The sequence below is a fragment of the Notamacropus eugenii genome, chromosome 6 (genome assembly GCF_028372415.1).
Source record: "Notamacropus eugenii isolate mMacEug1 chromosome 6, mMacEug1.pri_v2, whole genome shotgun sequence".
Taxonomy (NCBI): Eukaryota; Metazoa; Chordata; class Mammalia; order Diprotodontia; family Macropodidae; genus Notamacropus; species Notamacropus eugenii.
The window spans coordinates 36,301,636-36,317,371 of NC_092877.1; the positions used below are offsets into that span (position 1 = coordinate 36,301,636).

A 15,736-nucleotide genomic window follows, 5' to 3' on the forward strand; every position below is an offset into this window, starting at 1 on the left:
CCCAGTCACTTTTGATCCTGTCTACCGTTCTTGACTTCTCACATTCTCACTTCTCACAGTCCCACCAGCCTTAAGATGTCCAGAAAGTTTCTTAAGAATTCCCTTCATCCTCTTTGCAAGATAAAGACTCAAACAGTCCTTTAAAGAAAAAAGTCTTCTTCATCCTGTGTACTTACTCAGTCTGTCTCCAACCATGACAGTCCAGGGTACAGTGGAGTCTGTAAACTACTAGTTCCTCCTAGACTCCTAATAGAATGTCTACTAATCACTGATCCTTCAGCATTCTAAAGCCTCTTAGAAACATGCTATGGTGTCTATGGTCTCTGGGAGAAAACCTAGTAGAATAGATGGTGCCAATTGTTTAATGCCTTCACCTGCAGCACAATAAATAACTTGCTTTTCTTGGTTAGGTTGGGTATACTTGATACATGTTGGATTCTTTCAGGTCAATGCCTTCCTGGTGAATATTCTTCAAATGGCTTCTCCCCATGCCAGCCTTGCCCCCTGGGAACATACCAGCCTGAAGGCGGCCGTACTTTCTGCTTCCCTTGTGCCGGGAGTCGGAGAGGAGAACTCACTACCAAGCATCTTGGTGCCACCAGTTTCCAGGACTGTGAGGCCAAAGGTAAAGTCAGATAGAAATACTTAGCATCTGGTAGTGTTAGGAAAGAGAATGTCTATCAAGATGTTGTACAGCGCCTCCACTTCACAGACGAAGAAAGTGAGGCTCTGGGAAGTTAAAGGACTTGCCCAAGATCATCTACACACAGAGCCCAGACTCAGGCTAGGTCTTTTGATTCCCAAGGTCATTGTATTTACCACTACAAATGAGGAAGAATCAATAATATATTAAAACTGGTAATATCTGCACGCTATCTTTCATAGGGTAATTCAACAAATTCACATTCAACAAATGTGTTACATATTCAGAATATAAAATGAGTCTTTTCTCTCAAGAAGATCACAGTCTATTGGGAGGGAATAAAACATGTATACAAACATTGTGACACTAGATGGAGCAAAGTAAGTGCAAAGCAGAGGACCAGGAAAATGCTAAGAGAACTTTGAAGTGGCTATAAGAAGAAAGCACTTTATAAATAGTGAAGTACTAAGTAAGTGTGAACTTACTACTGTTGCGTCTGGATCTTTCTGGGTCAGTCTGCCTAAGCATGTTCACTAGCCTGTGTTAAAACTAGTTCTGATGATTCTGGTCTCTCCCCTCTTGTTCTGTGCTAGTATCTAAGTCAACATTTTTTAGCCACCATGTAACCAGGACACTGAGTCATCTTGACTGGCCTCCCTTGTCATCAGAGTTACAACTAGCAATTCCGACACCTTGGACAAGCGTAGTTGAGGGGAGACTGAGGAATACAAGTTGTTCCCCCCCCCCAACCCCTCCGCCCCCCAGGGAGAGAGAATTGAACCTTCCCCTTTAAGGAGAAAATAGACCCTGGAACCCTAGCCTTGGTCAGGAGGAGACCTTAATGGATATCACAAGGTCACTTAGGACAGCTTATTTCAGGCAACCAAGTATGGCAGGGCCAGGCTGGGACAAGCTTAGCTGGGGTGCAGCCATGGTGTGGAGGGTGGAGTGGGAGTCCAAGTGCTGCTAGCACTAGTAGTTTCTTTAAATTTTAGCAGCATGCGGAAAAGTCCTGGCTACCCCTCCCTAATTACAGCTCTACTTGTCATCTATGCTATGCTGGGCCAAATTTCATTTTCACAGAAACAACCTTGTTTAAAATTCCATTGTAGAAATCCCACTGAAGCATGTAACTTTAGGAATTCCAAAGGGATGTGCCACTCCTTGCCCCACAGCACCCTCTAGGTGCAAACACCGAAAGCACTGGCTTCTGGGACTTTCCAGCATTTCTTCTATCCTCTTGTCTTGGTCTGATTAGAAGGAATCCTTTCTCAAGTTCTATAATCGTGGTTTTCCTTTGACCCACCCCGGTAAGTACTCTGTCCCGCCCGCTGCTCCTCTTTCTTGGCCCAGGGCACTGCTTAGACACTGTTCCATAGAACTCCTATCACTTACTCATGAAACACTGAGGGGAATGGGTGATCAGCACACTGCCCGTTCTATTCCCAGATCGTTCCTCCACATTTCACAAAATTTAGAGTTGGAAGCCACCCCAGTGTCCAACCATGCTCTGAAGGAATTGCCATTCCACCCAGCAAGTGCTCATCCTGCCTCAGCTTATGGACAGGAGCTTGTGGCTTCTTGAGGCAACTTTTTCACTTTTGGACAACTAATTCTTTTTTTTTTTTTAATAATTTTTTTTCCCAATTATATGTAAAGACAATTTTTAACATTCATTTTTAAAATTTTTTGAGTTCCAAATTCTTTCCTTCTTTCTCTCTCCTCCTGTCTCCCTGAGAGGGTAACATGTGCAGTCATACAGGAAATTTGGAAAACTAATTTTTAGGAAGTTTTTTGGACAGAAGGTCCAATTTCCTCTCATTGTTCCTGGTTCTATCTTCTGAAACAAAACTAAATATATTTAATCTCCCTTCCAACTAAAGACCCTTCAGATACCTGAAGATAACTTTTATGTCCCCTCTGAGTCTTGGCTAAACACCCTTATTTCCTTCAACTGTTCCTCCTATACTTGGATTCAAGGCATTTTGCTGTGTTGGTTAAACTACTCTGGATGCTCTCCAGCTGTTACTGTCCTGTTTAAACTGAGACATCCAGCACTGAGCACGCTCTTCCTTAGTCTAAGCAGGTACTGAGGCAGGGATCACATCATCATTTCTGGAGGGCATAGCCTCTTTCATGCATCTCAAGATCACTTTAGCATTTGGCTGTCTTATCACATTGCTGGCATGTTTTGAGGTCACAGTTCACTAAAACTGCCAGATCTTCAGACAAACTGCTGACTAGTCATGCTTCTCCCATCTCATACCTGTGAAGTTTATTTGAACTCAAGTGTGAGAAAAATGTACATTTATACCTATAGAATGTCACCATACTAGATTCAATTCAGCGCTGTAGCTCATCAAGATCTTTTTGTATTTTCACTCTTGTCATCAAGGGTGTATTAGCTAGCCACCCCAGCTTTCCATTCAATGGACCCCCCATCACTATATCTGTCCAAGTCATCAATAAAAAGTTAAACAGCATAGCGTCAAGCACAAATTCCCTGTGTTTCCAGTTCCACTGGAAATCACTTTTCAAATTGACATTTAACCATTAATGACTAATCTTTGTTAGGCCGTTCCATCAGTTTCAAACCCTTTTAATTGTGTTGTCATCCAATCTATGTCTTTCCATCTCATCAACAAGAATAGTGGGAAACAGTGTATCAAATACTTTGTTAAAATCTAGGTAAACTGCACTTTATGGCATTCTTCTGATCATTTAGTTTAGGAACCATGCCAAAAAAGGAAGGAGGAGGAATTTGGCATGACTTGTTCTTGAGGAAGCCATGCTGGCTCTTTGTAATTGCACGATACTTTCTTTGCCAGATATTCCCTGCTCATCTCTTTACTGGTACATTCTAGATTTTTCTCAAGAATCAAAGTCAAGCTGACTGGCCTATATTGAAGTATCACTTGCCATTTTTTAGTCCTATGATATCTTCCCATTTCCTATAATCTTTTCAAAGATCACTGATAAATGGCTCAAAAACCACATCAATCAGTGATTTTTTTCTTCTGGACCTGAGGAAATAGTTCATCTGGCTTAGGTGACTTGAATTTATCCATGGCCATTGGAAGTTTTCTTGCTGTTATTTCCTTGCTTCTATTGGGCATCATTCTTTTAGCCATTTTTGTTGTCGTTTCCAGTGCAAAGACCTTTTCCTTTGGCAGAGAAAACAGAAGCCGAATATCCTCCTGCCAGCCCTTCTGTCTCTCCTGTCAATTGTCATCTTCCCATTCACTCCAAGGAGTCCTTATTCCTCCTTTGGTTCTCCTGCTTCTCCCAATGTGCTTTAAAGCAACAACAACCACCTAGTTATTCTGCTGGCTGTCCTTAGTTCCCCTCACCAGACTCAGCTCATTCTGAGCTTTAGCACGCCTGAAGCTATCTTTATATCCTTATATTTATTGTCTCTTGCTTTCTTCTGTGCATATTTTTGAAATCTAAATTGGCTGGTAAATTCTCCATGCATCCACATACAGTCTCCCCCATCAGCAAGCCTCCTTCCACGATTATCAGTTGATACCAGTTAGTCAGCCAGACTTTATGAAGTTTATAGTATTTTACTAGAGTGGTATTGTTTTGAGGTCCTCCAGAATTCACGAGATCTTCTGACCAAGCTAGGGGGCAGAGAAGGAGATCAGGGTTGATATGGCGGTACTTCTCTTTCTTTCCTTACTTCTCTTTCTTTCCTTTCCCAAATGATTCCTTCTCAATGGCTTGGCTGTCTCTCCTCTCCACTAGCGAGCATTCAGATTTCTTGGTTTTAAAATGGTTACCATTTTATAGAGGATTCACAGAGTGTGACCAACTTTCCCCAAATCAATCAGCCCAGATTTACTTCCTGTAAGTGTCACTCCACTTTATCCAGTCATCTAAACTGACCAAAGACTTAAAGCCTATAAGTGATTCAGTAGAAAAGTGTTCTCCCCTGGTTGAAGTATCACAGTATAGCATCTTTTCATTTATTTAAGTAGGTGGAGTGGAGTAATTGCCTTCATTCTTTCTACCTCTCCCCATGTCCATCCTCGTTCTTTTGAATATGACATACCTTTATTTTTTTAAATGAATATATCATTTATTTTTAACGTTCATTTAAAATTTTTTTGAGTTCTAAATTCTCTTCCTCCCTCCCCTTTCCTACTCACTGAGAAAGCAGACAATGTGCTATCAGTTACACTTGTGAAATCATACAAGACATGCTTCCATATTAGCCATGTTGCAAAAAGAAATGCAAAAAAATAAAGTGGAAGAATCCTGCTTCAGTCTGCACTTAAACTTCATCAGTTCTCTCTCTGGAGGCAGAAAGCATTTTTCATCATGAGTCCTTCGGAATTGTCTTGGATCACTGTATTGATTAGCAGAGCCAAGTCTTTCACCATTGATTATCGTTGGAATATTGCCGTTACTATGGACAACGATTCCCTGGTTCTGCTCGCTTCACTTTGGGTCAGTCCCTGTAAGTCTTCCTAGGTTTTTCTGAAACCATCCCCCCAATCATTTCTCATAGCGCAATATTATTCCATCACAATCATATAAGATATACCTTTCCAGAGCCAGATTCTAATCACGTATCATCCTACTAAGTCTTATTGATAACACTGAAATCGCATTTGCTTAGGACTTCTAGTTCCTCTTGTTTGTTACCTAAATATTGGACATTTCTGCCCAGATATTTGAGGCCGTGGATTTTATGACTGGTTGCTTTCGTGGATCTTGTCTCCTGTGAACCTTGGTATTTCAACCCCTTGTCTTCCTTGATTGTATCTGTTCTCGATGATATTTAGCTTAATGGATTGCATGGTCGGTGCTTTTTTCCTTCTATTTTTTCCAAGATTTATTAAGGATGTACTGAGATAATGTATTTGGAAATGCTTTTCAGACTATTAAGCAATAAATAAATGTAAACTTTTTTATTGTTAACATTCTCCCAGGTAAAGGGGAAGAGGATGGGGAGGTCAGTGTTCTCTGATATGATTCTCTACATATGACGTCAAGGGAATTCCTGCATTGAACATGGGCTTGAAAAAAAGGCCCTCCAAAATTCTCATGACTCTATGACTTGTAGTTTTTTTCCTGCAATTTCTATCACCCCTACTTAGAATTCTCCTCCCACTCCTCTCTACAAACACATGTCCCATACTCCCTCAAAACTTTAATCACAACTTACCTTTTTCCATTCTTAGGACCATCTGATCACTTCGTTAAAACCCTCTATTCCTTCGGTAACTTAAATACATGATTTTTTACTGTATTAGTTGGAATTAGTTTGTGTGTCCTATTTAAGGGTATTGTTGCTATGCCATGTACCTTCCATTAAACAGAACTCTTTGAAGGGCGTAGGTTATAACTTTTGTTTGTTTTGGGTTTTTTTGTATCTACAGTGCCTTGTGTTGAGCTGTGCATAGAATGAGCATTAAAGTAATGTTCCTGACTGATCAGCCTAAATTACATAAATTAATGTTGTTTTACTGATATCCTGATGGCTTATTGAATGATCTGTGAAAGTGTTCTGGCTCAGTTTTGTATTTTTAAAAACTAAGTGATTATTTCCATCTCCTACAGTTCAGTGTTCACCTGGACATTTCTACAACACTACAACTCACCGGTGTATTCGATGCTCAGCAGGAACATACCAACCTGAATTTGGAAAAAATTACTGTGTTTCCTGTCCAGGAAACACCACCACTGACTTTGATGGCTCCACAAATGTAACCCAATGTAAAAGTAGGTTGTTCCCCAATGTTTTCCCCTACCAATTAAAATGCTGCTTTCTCATGTTGGGGTGGGAGGAAGGACAAGAGAGGGAGAGAGAGGATTTCTTCACTTTGGTTCCTGTTTGACCCTTGACTCTCTGTGTGCACGTTCTTGGACACACCATATCCCACAGTTACTGCCTGTCAGGTTCTTTTGTTCTGGTTCCTAGTTGTGTTCTCTGAATTTCCCTTTGGAATTTTGACTCTGCCACTACTGACTCTGTCACTACAACCAATGGATTTCCCCAATGTGCTTTTGAGTGTTCCAAAAGATTCTGCTCTCAATTTGTCCACAATTCCCTTGGAGTTATTTTAGGGTAATATGACTGCAGTGCCACTTGTATCTGGACCATTGTGTTTAATAGTTATGAGGACTTTTTACAATTCCACCTTAATGGGATTGAAAGATGGTCCTGATGCTATAGAAAAATGGCCAAATAGCAGTGGTGATTATGACGACAGGCTTCCCAAGGTGATCAATGACGTCAGTCGTTTCCCATTGAGAAGAACTTAGTCTGTAGACTCCTTTAATGGGATCACATGAGGTTCAGGTTTCATAGTCATAAGCCAAAGTCTCTAAGTATAGACCACCTTGTTTCCCATAATCCATAAATTTTCCAAATAATGAAGAAATTGAGTTCACTATGCTGTTTAGTTGTTTGGTTCCATTATTGATGTGGAAATGGATGAAGATTTGATTTCTGGAGCACAGTTCCAGAAATAAACAGCATCAACTCAGTAACTCATAAAACTGTAAAAAGTTTTGTTTTCAATCTATTTCTTAGTATCGGTGGAAGGACATTAAGAGATTATGTGGGCTCAGAGAAAGAACTATGGAATTCATTCGCAGAATGTAGCAGATCATATTTGTGTGTGTGTGTTATGTTTTGATTTGTTATATTATTTCTCCCATTTATTTTAGTTTATCTACATAGCATGACTATAGTGAAAACGTATTCAATAGGAAAGTATATGTAGATCCTATATGCCATCTTGGGGAGGGAGGCGGGTGGTGGTGGGGAGGTGTGTGGGGGGGTAAAAATCTAAGTTTTATAGTAGTGATTGTAGAACGTTAAAAAAAATTAAAAAAAATAACATGCACAAGATCAAGTTGGGAGCTTCGTGCAATTAAGAATTTTCCAGCAACCACAGAACTCCCCTAATATTCAGACGGAAAGTATAAAGTTACATATAAAGTCATTTGTAAGACTGAATCCTACTAAATTCGTGAATTTATTTGGATTGTCTGATTTTACAATGTTTACTTATATTAAATACAAAAAATTAGAAGTACGCAGAGTAAAGTCCTAAATTTTAAAAGAAGGGATCTTGCTAATAACTACTAACTTAAACATTCAACGTCATTACTACAATGCCACTGTTGAGGTTAAGTATTCTAAGTTTTGCCCAATAAACACTCTCGAAAAACAAACAAACAAAAAAAGAGATGATGTGGGGAAAAGAGCTGTCTAAGCATGAAAGGAGCCTTAGACTTGACTCTGCTTTAGTCCCAGATATCATTGTGGTGGGAGGTATGGAGATCACAGGATCTCAGAAAGTCCATCTTGTCAATGAGAACCTGACTGAGAACACTTATGGGAGGCAGCTCCAACAAGACGTCCTCAAGGGTGAAACCTCTAACGAAAGCAAGGAGCTTCCCTTTGAGGTGGCTTGTTTCACATCTGGATAATTGTTATTGTTTAGAAATTTTTTCTTTAGAAGCAGAAAAATCTAGCTCCTCTGCAATCTTTATCCTCTTAATACCAGTTCTGATTTTTGGGGCTAAGAAGGATGACTCTCCTCCCTCTTCCCCATGATAAAACTTTAAATACTTGAAGGGTTCTATCATCTTTCTAAAGCTTTTCTTCAGACTATATATTCCTATTTTCTTCAACTGATCCTTAGAAAGCTTTCCAGTCATCTAATAATTCAAATCACACTCTTTTGGAGACACATGATCTTACCTCTATGTTTAATAAAATGTAATGCCTAAAACTCTTTGACCTAGTAATACCACTACAAGGTATAATACCCCCAAAAGGTCAAAGACATAAGGAAACAATCTCTACATATTTACACAAAAAACATATACCAAAATATTTAGAGAAATACTTTTTATTCTAATGAAGACCTGGAAACAAAGTGGATCCCATCATTTGGAAAATGTCTAAACAAATGATAACACGTGAATATAATGTAATATTATTATGCTGTAAGAAATGACTAAAAAGAAAGATTCAGAGAAACATGAAAAGGCTTGTATGAACTGATACATAGTGAAGTGATTGGAACCAGGAGTGTGATTTATTGTATAAATTGTGATTATGATAATGTAGAGGAAAACAGCTTGGAAAGAATTAAGAATTCTTATCACTGCTGTGATCAGTCGTGACTCCGAAGACTGATGAGGAAGCATGCTTCACACCCATTGGCATAGAGGTGATGGATTAGCTTGACTAAAGTGTGGCTTTGTTTTGCTTGACTATACTTGTCATAACGGAAAATTTTTATTTTGGGTGGGGAGGGACTTCTGGGAAAAGTTCGTGGATAGTGATAGTGATATAAGAAAAGAAAAAAAGTTCAATGAAACATTTAAAAAATTTTTACAAGAGAACAAGAATTTCAGAAAGAGATACAGACAAACAGGGCAGTTTTGTAACTTTAGTGTAAATTAAATATACACATTCTAAACTATATAAGAGATGTTTGCTTTCCTATGTAAACCTCTTTTTTTAATCTTTTTTGTACATTCAAACGTTCATGTCTGTTTTTTAAGTTCATAATTGAAAAGAAAATATATAATGCACAAAACACAACACAGTAGTACAAGTGTAGTGTAACCCAGAATGGAACACAACATACCTTGTTCTGGACACAGTAATTCTCTTAAAAGAACTTAGGATTAGCAAAAAAAAAAAAAAATAGCTTTTTTGGATGGCAGCTTTATGCTGTTGGCTCATGTTGAATTTGTAGTTCACTGTAGATGTTCATTACATGAACTGTTGACCAATCACATCTTATATTCTTGAAATTGATTTTTTGAATTCTAGCATAGAAGCTTCTTACTTAGTTCATCCCATCATCTGAGACATTCTGGACTTTTTTTGGGTTTGGATTATTCTGTCTCTCTAAACTTCATATCATCTGTGGATTTAACAAGGATATCATCTGTCCTTTCATCTAAGGCAGGGATAAAAATGTTCAACCTCACAGGGTTAAGGACATAAATATGGTAATGTCTACTACAGACCTCCTTCCAAGTTGATGCTAATTTGTAACATGGCTACCCTTTGGGTGTAGATGTTCAACTAGTTCCATATCCACTTAACTCTATCCCTAAACTCCATAAGCAAAGAGCAAAAGACTTTGTCAAATGTCTTGTTAAAAAAAAATAAAGAAGTATAACATTGATTGGGGAATGACTAACCAAATTGTGTTTCCTCAACATAACGTAATGCAACATCATTACTGCCACATAAGAAATAACATGCAAAAGTATAGGAATCTATGCATCTGAATGGATGCAGAGTGAAATAAATAGAACTAGGAAAACTATACACAACACCTCCAACAGTGAAACTGCTGAATGCTTTGTAATTCCAATGACCCTGCTTGCCCAGGAAGGAGAACTGAGAAAAGGCACTCCACTCTGGTCATTGCAGAGATAAGATTTTTGGTACAGAATGTTGCATAAATTGTCAGAGAGTCAATACGCTGGTTGGTTTTGCCTAAGTGCTTTCCCCCTCTCTCTCTTTATGTCTTTGTTTTAAGAGAAGGCTTGGTGGGTTGAGTAGATTTGGAAATATTGGAAATGAATGTACTGTAAACAGTCGGTAATTTTTTTAAAAAAAGAAAATCAAACATATTTTCACTACATTCTCTTGCCTACCAGTGTAGCTACCCTGTTAAAAAGAAAGGGAACTTAATCTAGCACGATCTTTTCTTGATGAAATCGTACTGACCTCTCAGTCATTGCTGCTTCCCTTTAAAGTAAAGTGCCCATAAACCATCCAGTAGTAATGAGCCAAGAATTCTTTACTCATGACTAAGTCAAACTCTGGTTTGCAGGTTGTGGACTTATTCTTTCTCTTTTTTTGAAAATCATGACATATATCTTTTTCCAGTCCTGTGCCTCTTCTCCTGAAGAAGGGCATTACTTCTCCCAGATCACTGATCACTGCACAAGATCACTGATAGCAGCTCAACAATCATGGACCGTTTCTTTGAACTCCTTGAGAGCAGACAGAGACTGGTCCTCTCTTCAGCGATCTTGTGAGGATCTGCCAACCATTTTTGAGTAGATATTCCTTCCCAGCTAAAACTTGTTTTCCTTTAACAGATAGACGTTGTGGAGGGGAGCTAGGAGAGTTCACTGGGTATATTGAATCTCCAAACTACCCTGGGAATTATCCAGCCAACACTGAATGCACTTGGACCATCAATCCTCCTCCCAAGCGCCGTATTTTGATTGTGGTTCCTGAGATATTTCTTCCTATAGAGGATGAATGTGGAGACTACCTGGTGATGCGGAAAACCTGTAAGTCTCAGCCTCTTGCGTTCCCCTTCTGTTCCCGTGACAAACAGGAAGGCTCACTTTGTGGAAACCTGATACAATCCTTGGGAACTCTGCTTTGTTGTTATCTAGCAGACTGGGGAATTTCATCTTCTGTCTTGGTACATCTTCAGGTCATAAGATATATAGAACACTCTCCTAAAAAATTCCTCACATGGAGAGTCACTTAGATATCCACAACAACTTTTGCTATACTGGAAGTTAGAGCATGTTCTCCAAATACATGATGATTCAGACAGTCAGTCAACAAGCATTTTTTAAGCTTTACCCCTAATCCACTCTGAGGACATAAAGAAAGGCAAAGACAGTTTCTGCCCTCAAGAGGCTCACATTCTAATGAGGGAGACAAGATGGAAATAACTGGGTACATTCGAGATACACAGAAGAGATGGAAAGTAATCTCATTGGGTAAGACACTTTGTTGTTACTTTCAGTGGTGTCTCCATTTGGGCTTTTCTTAGCAAAGACATTCAAGTGGTTTACATTTCCAGCTCATTTTGCAGATGAGGAAACTGAGGCAAACAGGGTTAAGTGACTTGCCCAAGGTCACACAGCTAGTAAGTGCCTGAATCTGGATTTGAACTCTGGTCTTCCTGACTCCAGGCCCAGCACTCTATCCACTGCACCATCTAGCTGCCACCAGAGGAAACAGGTAGCTAAACAGAAGTATCTCATGGGCAGGCAAGTGCTTTAGAAAAGTCACTTTGGCATTTAAATGAAGGATGTGTTGGGGGGGGGAGAGACTTGAGGCAAAGAGACCAACCAGAAGGCAATTGTAATAGTCTCGGCAGGAGGTGATGAGGGCAGCTGCCTCACTCTAACACAGAGAACACGAGGCTGAAAGATAGATAGATAGATGATAGATAGATGGATGGATGGATGGATGAGTGGATGGATGGATGGATGGATGAGTGGATGTCCCCTGACACCAGCATTATAATGGAGTTCTCACTGAAGTAGTGGTTTGCCACACATATCAGAGATGTTGATAGGGACTTACCAGGATGGTGGCTCGGGGCTGTGCCCAAGAAGGTAATGGTAACAAGCCATAAATAATTACCTAGTCATTTGTGTGTCTGTACGTAGATTATGACTAATAGCAAATTCACTCTTGGACCTTGAGACTACCCAGGTCAAGAGGACATGAAAGGTGATGGGGCTGCTGCTAAATGTCCAGCCTCTTATACTATTGTTTTCAACCTTTGGTCAAAGAGGGAGCTACCACAACTACTAGCTTTATTTTTGATTTTGCCACATTTTCAAGATTTCCTACAAGTGGGATGATTCTGTTGGGCATGAAGATTTCCTCAACTTGATGAGCTTTCCTTGTTTCATGAGATTTTGAAAAGACAAATATGTTTGTTGTCTGCTCAATAAAAATATTTTGATCTCTAGCATACTTTTCCTTTGGCAGCTTCCTCCAACTCTGTGACAACCTACGAAACCTGCCAAACATATGAACGTCCAATAGCTTTCACCTCCAGATCAAAGAAGTTGTGGATTCAGTTTAAATCTAATGAAGGGAACAGTGCCAAAGGATTCCAGGTCCCTTATGTAACATATGATGGTAAGGGACTCAAATCTGATCCTCTTTTGACTCTACTGCTCAATACGAAATGTTTTCATATTTTCAACAGGAGTAATTTCTGAGGCAGTCAAAGAACTTCTACTGAGCACAGATGTTGTAGAAAAGCTGTAAGGAAAAGATGAGAGAATGTTGTAAAGAAACAGGTGCTAAATTTCTATTTGAGGACTCTGAATGTGGGAATTGAAAGAGGTTTTAGAAATTTAAATTCAGTAAAAATTTAACTCCCTTGGAACCCCCAATAAATGTTTTGGATAGCTGAGTTATCCCTGAGCATTTACCCCTTTAATGAAGTCTCCTATTCTTAAGATTAGAAAAAGAAACCTTGTAAGGTTAAGTACCAAGTCTTTTTTTAAAATGTTTAAACCGTTATGGATAGAAACCTTTCCATAATATTTACATACTTCTATGCTTCCTTAAACAGATGACAAAGAACATAATTTAACCTTTTCTTGATTTACTCAAGGTTATCGTTTATCAATATGAATTATTGTCTTCTATACAGTGATGCTTCTGGGCCAGTTGTGAAGTATGTTGGGGGTTTTGCCCCATGCAAAACAACTTCATATTATTATTTTAAACCTCTTTTGACTGCTTTTAAAAAATTTTTTAGTGTATTTGCTGGTAATGTTGGTGTGGTGGAAATAAAGTCTATGGACTGCAACACATTTAGGACTGCAACACAGACTGTTAGAGCAAGACGGGACTTTATGGATCATTTGACCTAATCTCTCACTTTATGGGGAGGCCCCGTGGGGAAAGTGATATGTTAGAATTCAGAATGAGTACATGGCAAAGGTTGGACCTGGCAGTTCTCATTCCCGTTAGTCAATGAGCTTTTTATAAGTGCTTATTGTGTTGTACTGTGACATGCTACTTCTGCAAGATTGCTTCTCCATGCCTCTTGGTGATGGGATACATTATTCTGAGAAGAGGCAGAGTACTTGTATTAAAGGTACTTAAAAATAAATAATACTGATTTTGAAACTGTTAAGCCACAAGAGAAACAAAAATCGTGTCATCTGTTTCCACCAGAGGACTACCAGGAGCTCATTGAAGACATAGTCCGAGATGGCAGATTATATGCATCTGAAAATCATCAGGAAATTCTTAAGGTTAGTGTTCTGGGTTAAATCTTTTCATAATGAACACAACTAGGTAATTTGCAAAGCTACAGATTTTTCAAGATGGAAGGGACCTTAGAGGCCATCCAGACCCAATGCTCACAAGAACTGTTTCACCGTACCTGAAAGGTTCCATCCCTCCTCAGGTCGAAGGCTTCCAGTGGAGGTCTCCCTCCCACCTCCCAAGGCTGTCGAGTCCATTTCAGGGGATTCTAATTGTTGGAAAGTTTTCCCTGATTCCAAGCCTAAATTGACGTCTTTGCAACTTCTGCAGGTTGATGCTGGTTCTGCCTTGTGGCCAAGCAGAACAAGCAGCCTAAGCTTCTCCCATGTGTTACTTTGTCTTGTCCCCACAGTAAACCTGGAAACATTCAGAAAGCTCAGTCTTGACACTCATCTGGATAAAGGAACTGATTTTTACACTATATCTGGAAAAAAAACAAACAAGAAAAAAAAACTAAGTTCAATGAAGCGGTTACAAAGTCCATTGACTAAAATTTTGTTCTTTTTAGGATAAGAAATTAATCAAGGCTCTATTTGATGTCCTGGCACATCCACAAAATTACTTCAAGTATACAGCACAGGAGTCCAGAGAGATGTTTCCAAGATCATTCATCCGATTACTACGATCCAAAGTGTCCAGGTTTTTGAGGCCTTACAAATGACTCTTCCCTCATCTCACCAGCTACAAATGCTCAGCCATGCCCCAGCCTGTGGGCTTTTCAAGGACAGAGTTGTGTCTGCCACTTGCATGCCAGTGGAGGGACAGGCATGGTATCCAGTATTAATGACTCTTTAGAGTTTAATTTTTATAGATAATACAAATATTTTGATAAGCTGAATTGTATTTTTTCTTCCAAGAGATCTTGTATACAGTTGTGTCCTGTTACCGGGGTGCTGTATCAGACAATGCCATCAGGTTTAGGCAGAGAGAGGCTTTCAGAAGGAACCATGTCTGTTACCAACAGAGTTTCCTCATTGCTGCAAATAGTGACGTGGAATAGGAAGGACTAAGGAGTAGCTTCCCTGAGCCATGTTTTGGTCCCTTCACCCCACAGAGCTAATCTGTCATTCATACTTCTCATTCCCCAAGTTAGAAACTGCTGACGGGACCTCCCAACGACACCAGTGGTAAGTGGATCTGAGAGGTGAGTTTCCTTGTCTGAAACTGGCCTGGTTCTGTTCAGGCAGCTCAACCATGTCATATTTTCCTTACTGGAGCTATGGAGTCAGATCCTACCCCTTCAGAGTTAGGAGTAAAAGAGCTCCAGCACTGAGTTTCAGGGAACAGTTTTCTAGGAAAACTGGAAGGGCCATGTTTGGGGCAGTGAGTTATGTGACTTCAACCCCAGGTACCAGAGTTCTGAAAGAATATGGTAAAGAATGTTTGAAGTGGAGAGAATTAAAATAAAATGATGAAAAAAAATTCTATACAAATGTAATAATGATTGCTTTCTGATATTTTTTACCTGTATTGCACATTATATTGAGGAGGGGGATAGCATCACCATATCCTGTGCCGTTTCTATTTATTTTCCAAAAACCAACCCCTTGGTCATCCTACTGAATTTTCAACCTCTGGTTGGCCCATTTATGGCCCCAATCTCTAAATCAGAGGATTCTTGTCTTGTCTATGTTCTTTCTAACTCACTCAACATTTTTTTTCCGTATGATAAACTGCCATCAATACATTTGCCACCTCCTGCTTTTATTGTCTGGTGACCGCATAGGGACATTTTTCTATAGCAGTCTTTCCATTATGCATACAAGATTCTAGCTTTGTTTTTTGTTGTAAACTAACTTTCTAATATGATCACATCACACTGTGGAAATAAGTTTTTTGTAGTGGAAAGAGCAGTAGATTTGGAAGAGCTTGACTCAAGTTCATGCTCTGGTATTTACTAGCTGTATGACTTCAGAGAAGTCTTCACCTCTCTTAGCTTTAGTCCCACCATTTGTAAAATTGGGATGATGAGACTTGTATTCCTTTTATTGTCGTCGTGAGGGAAGTACTTCATGAACCACAAACGTACACTATTACTATACCAGTCA

The 15,736-nt window shown here is 39.4% G+C and overlaps 1 protein-coding gene across 2 annotated transcripts in view; it reads left to right on the plus strand.

The window, feature by feature from the left end:
* Positions 1–15,126, plus strand: part of SCUBE2 (signal peptide, CUB domain and EGF like domain containing 2) — a 75,861-nt gene extending 60,735 nt beyond the window's left edge. For both annotated transcript variants that reach the window (XM_072619478.1, XM_072619479.1), the window contains exons 16-21: positions 446–625; positions 6,212–6,373; positions 10,742–10,939; positions 12,390–12,542; positions 13,596–13,675; positions 14,197–15,126. In XM_072619478.1, coding sequence (XP_072475579.1) covers positions 446–625; positions 6,212–6,373; positions 10,742–10,939; positions 12,390–12,542; positions 13,596–13,675; positions 14,197–14,349 — 926 coding nt within the window. In that variant the 3' untranslated portion in view covers positions 14,350–15,126. The remainder of the gene's footprint in view (positions 1–445; positions 626–6,211; positions 6,374–10,741; positions 10,940–12,389; positions 12,543–13,595; positions 13,676–14,196) is intronic.
* The last annotated feature ends 610 nt before the right edge of the window (positions 15,127–15,736 follow it).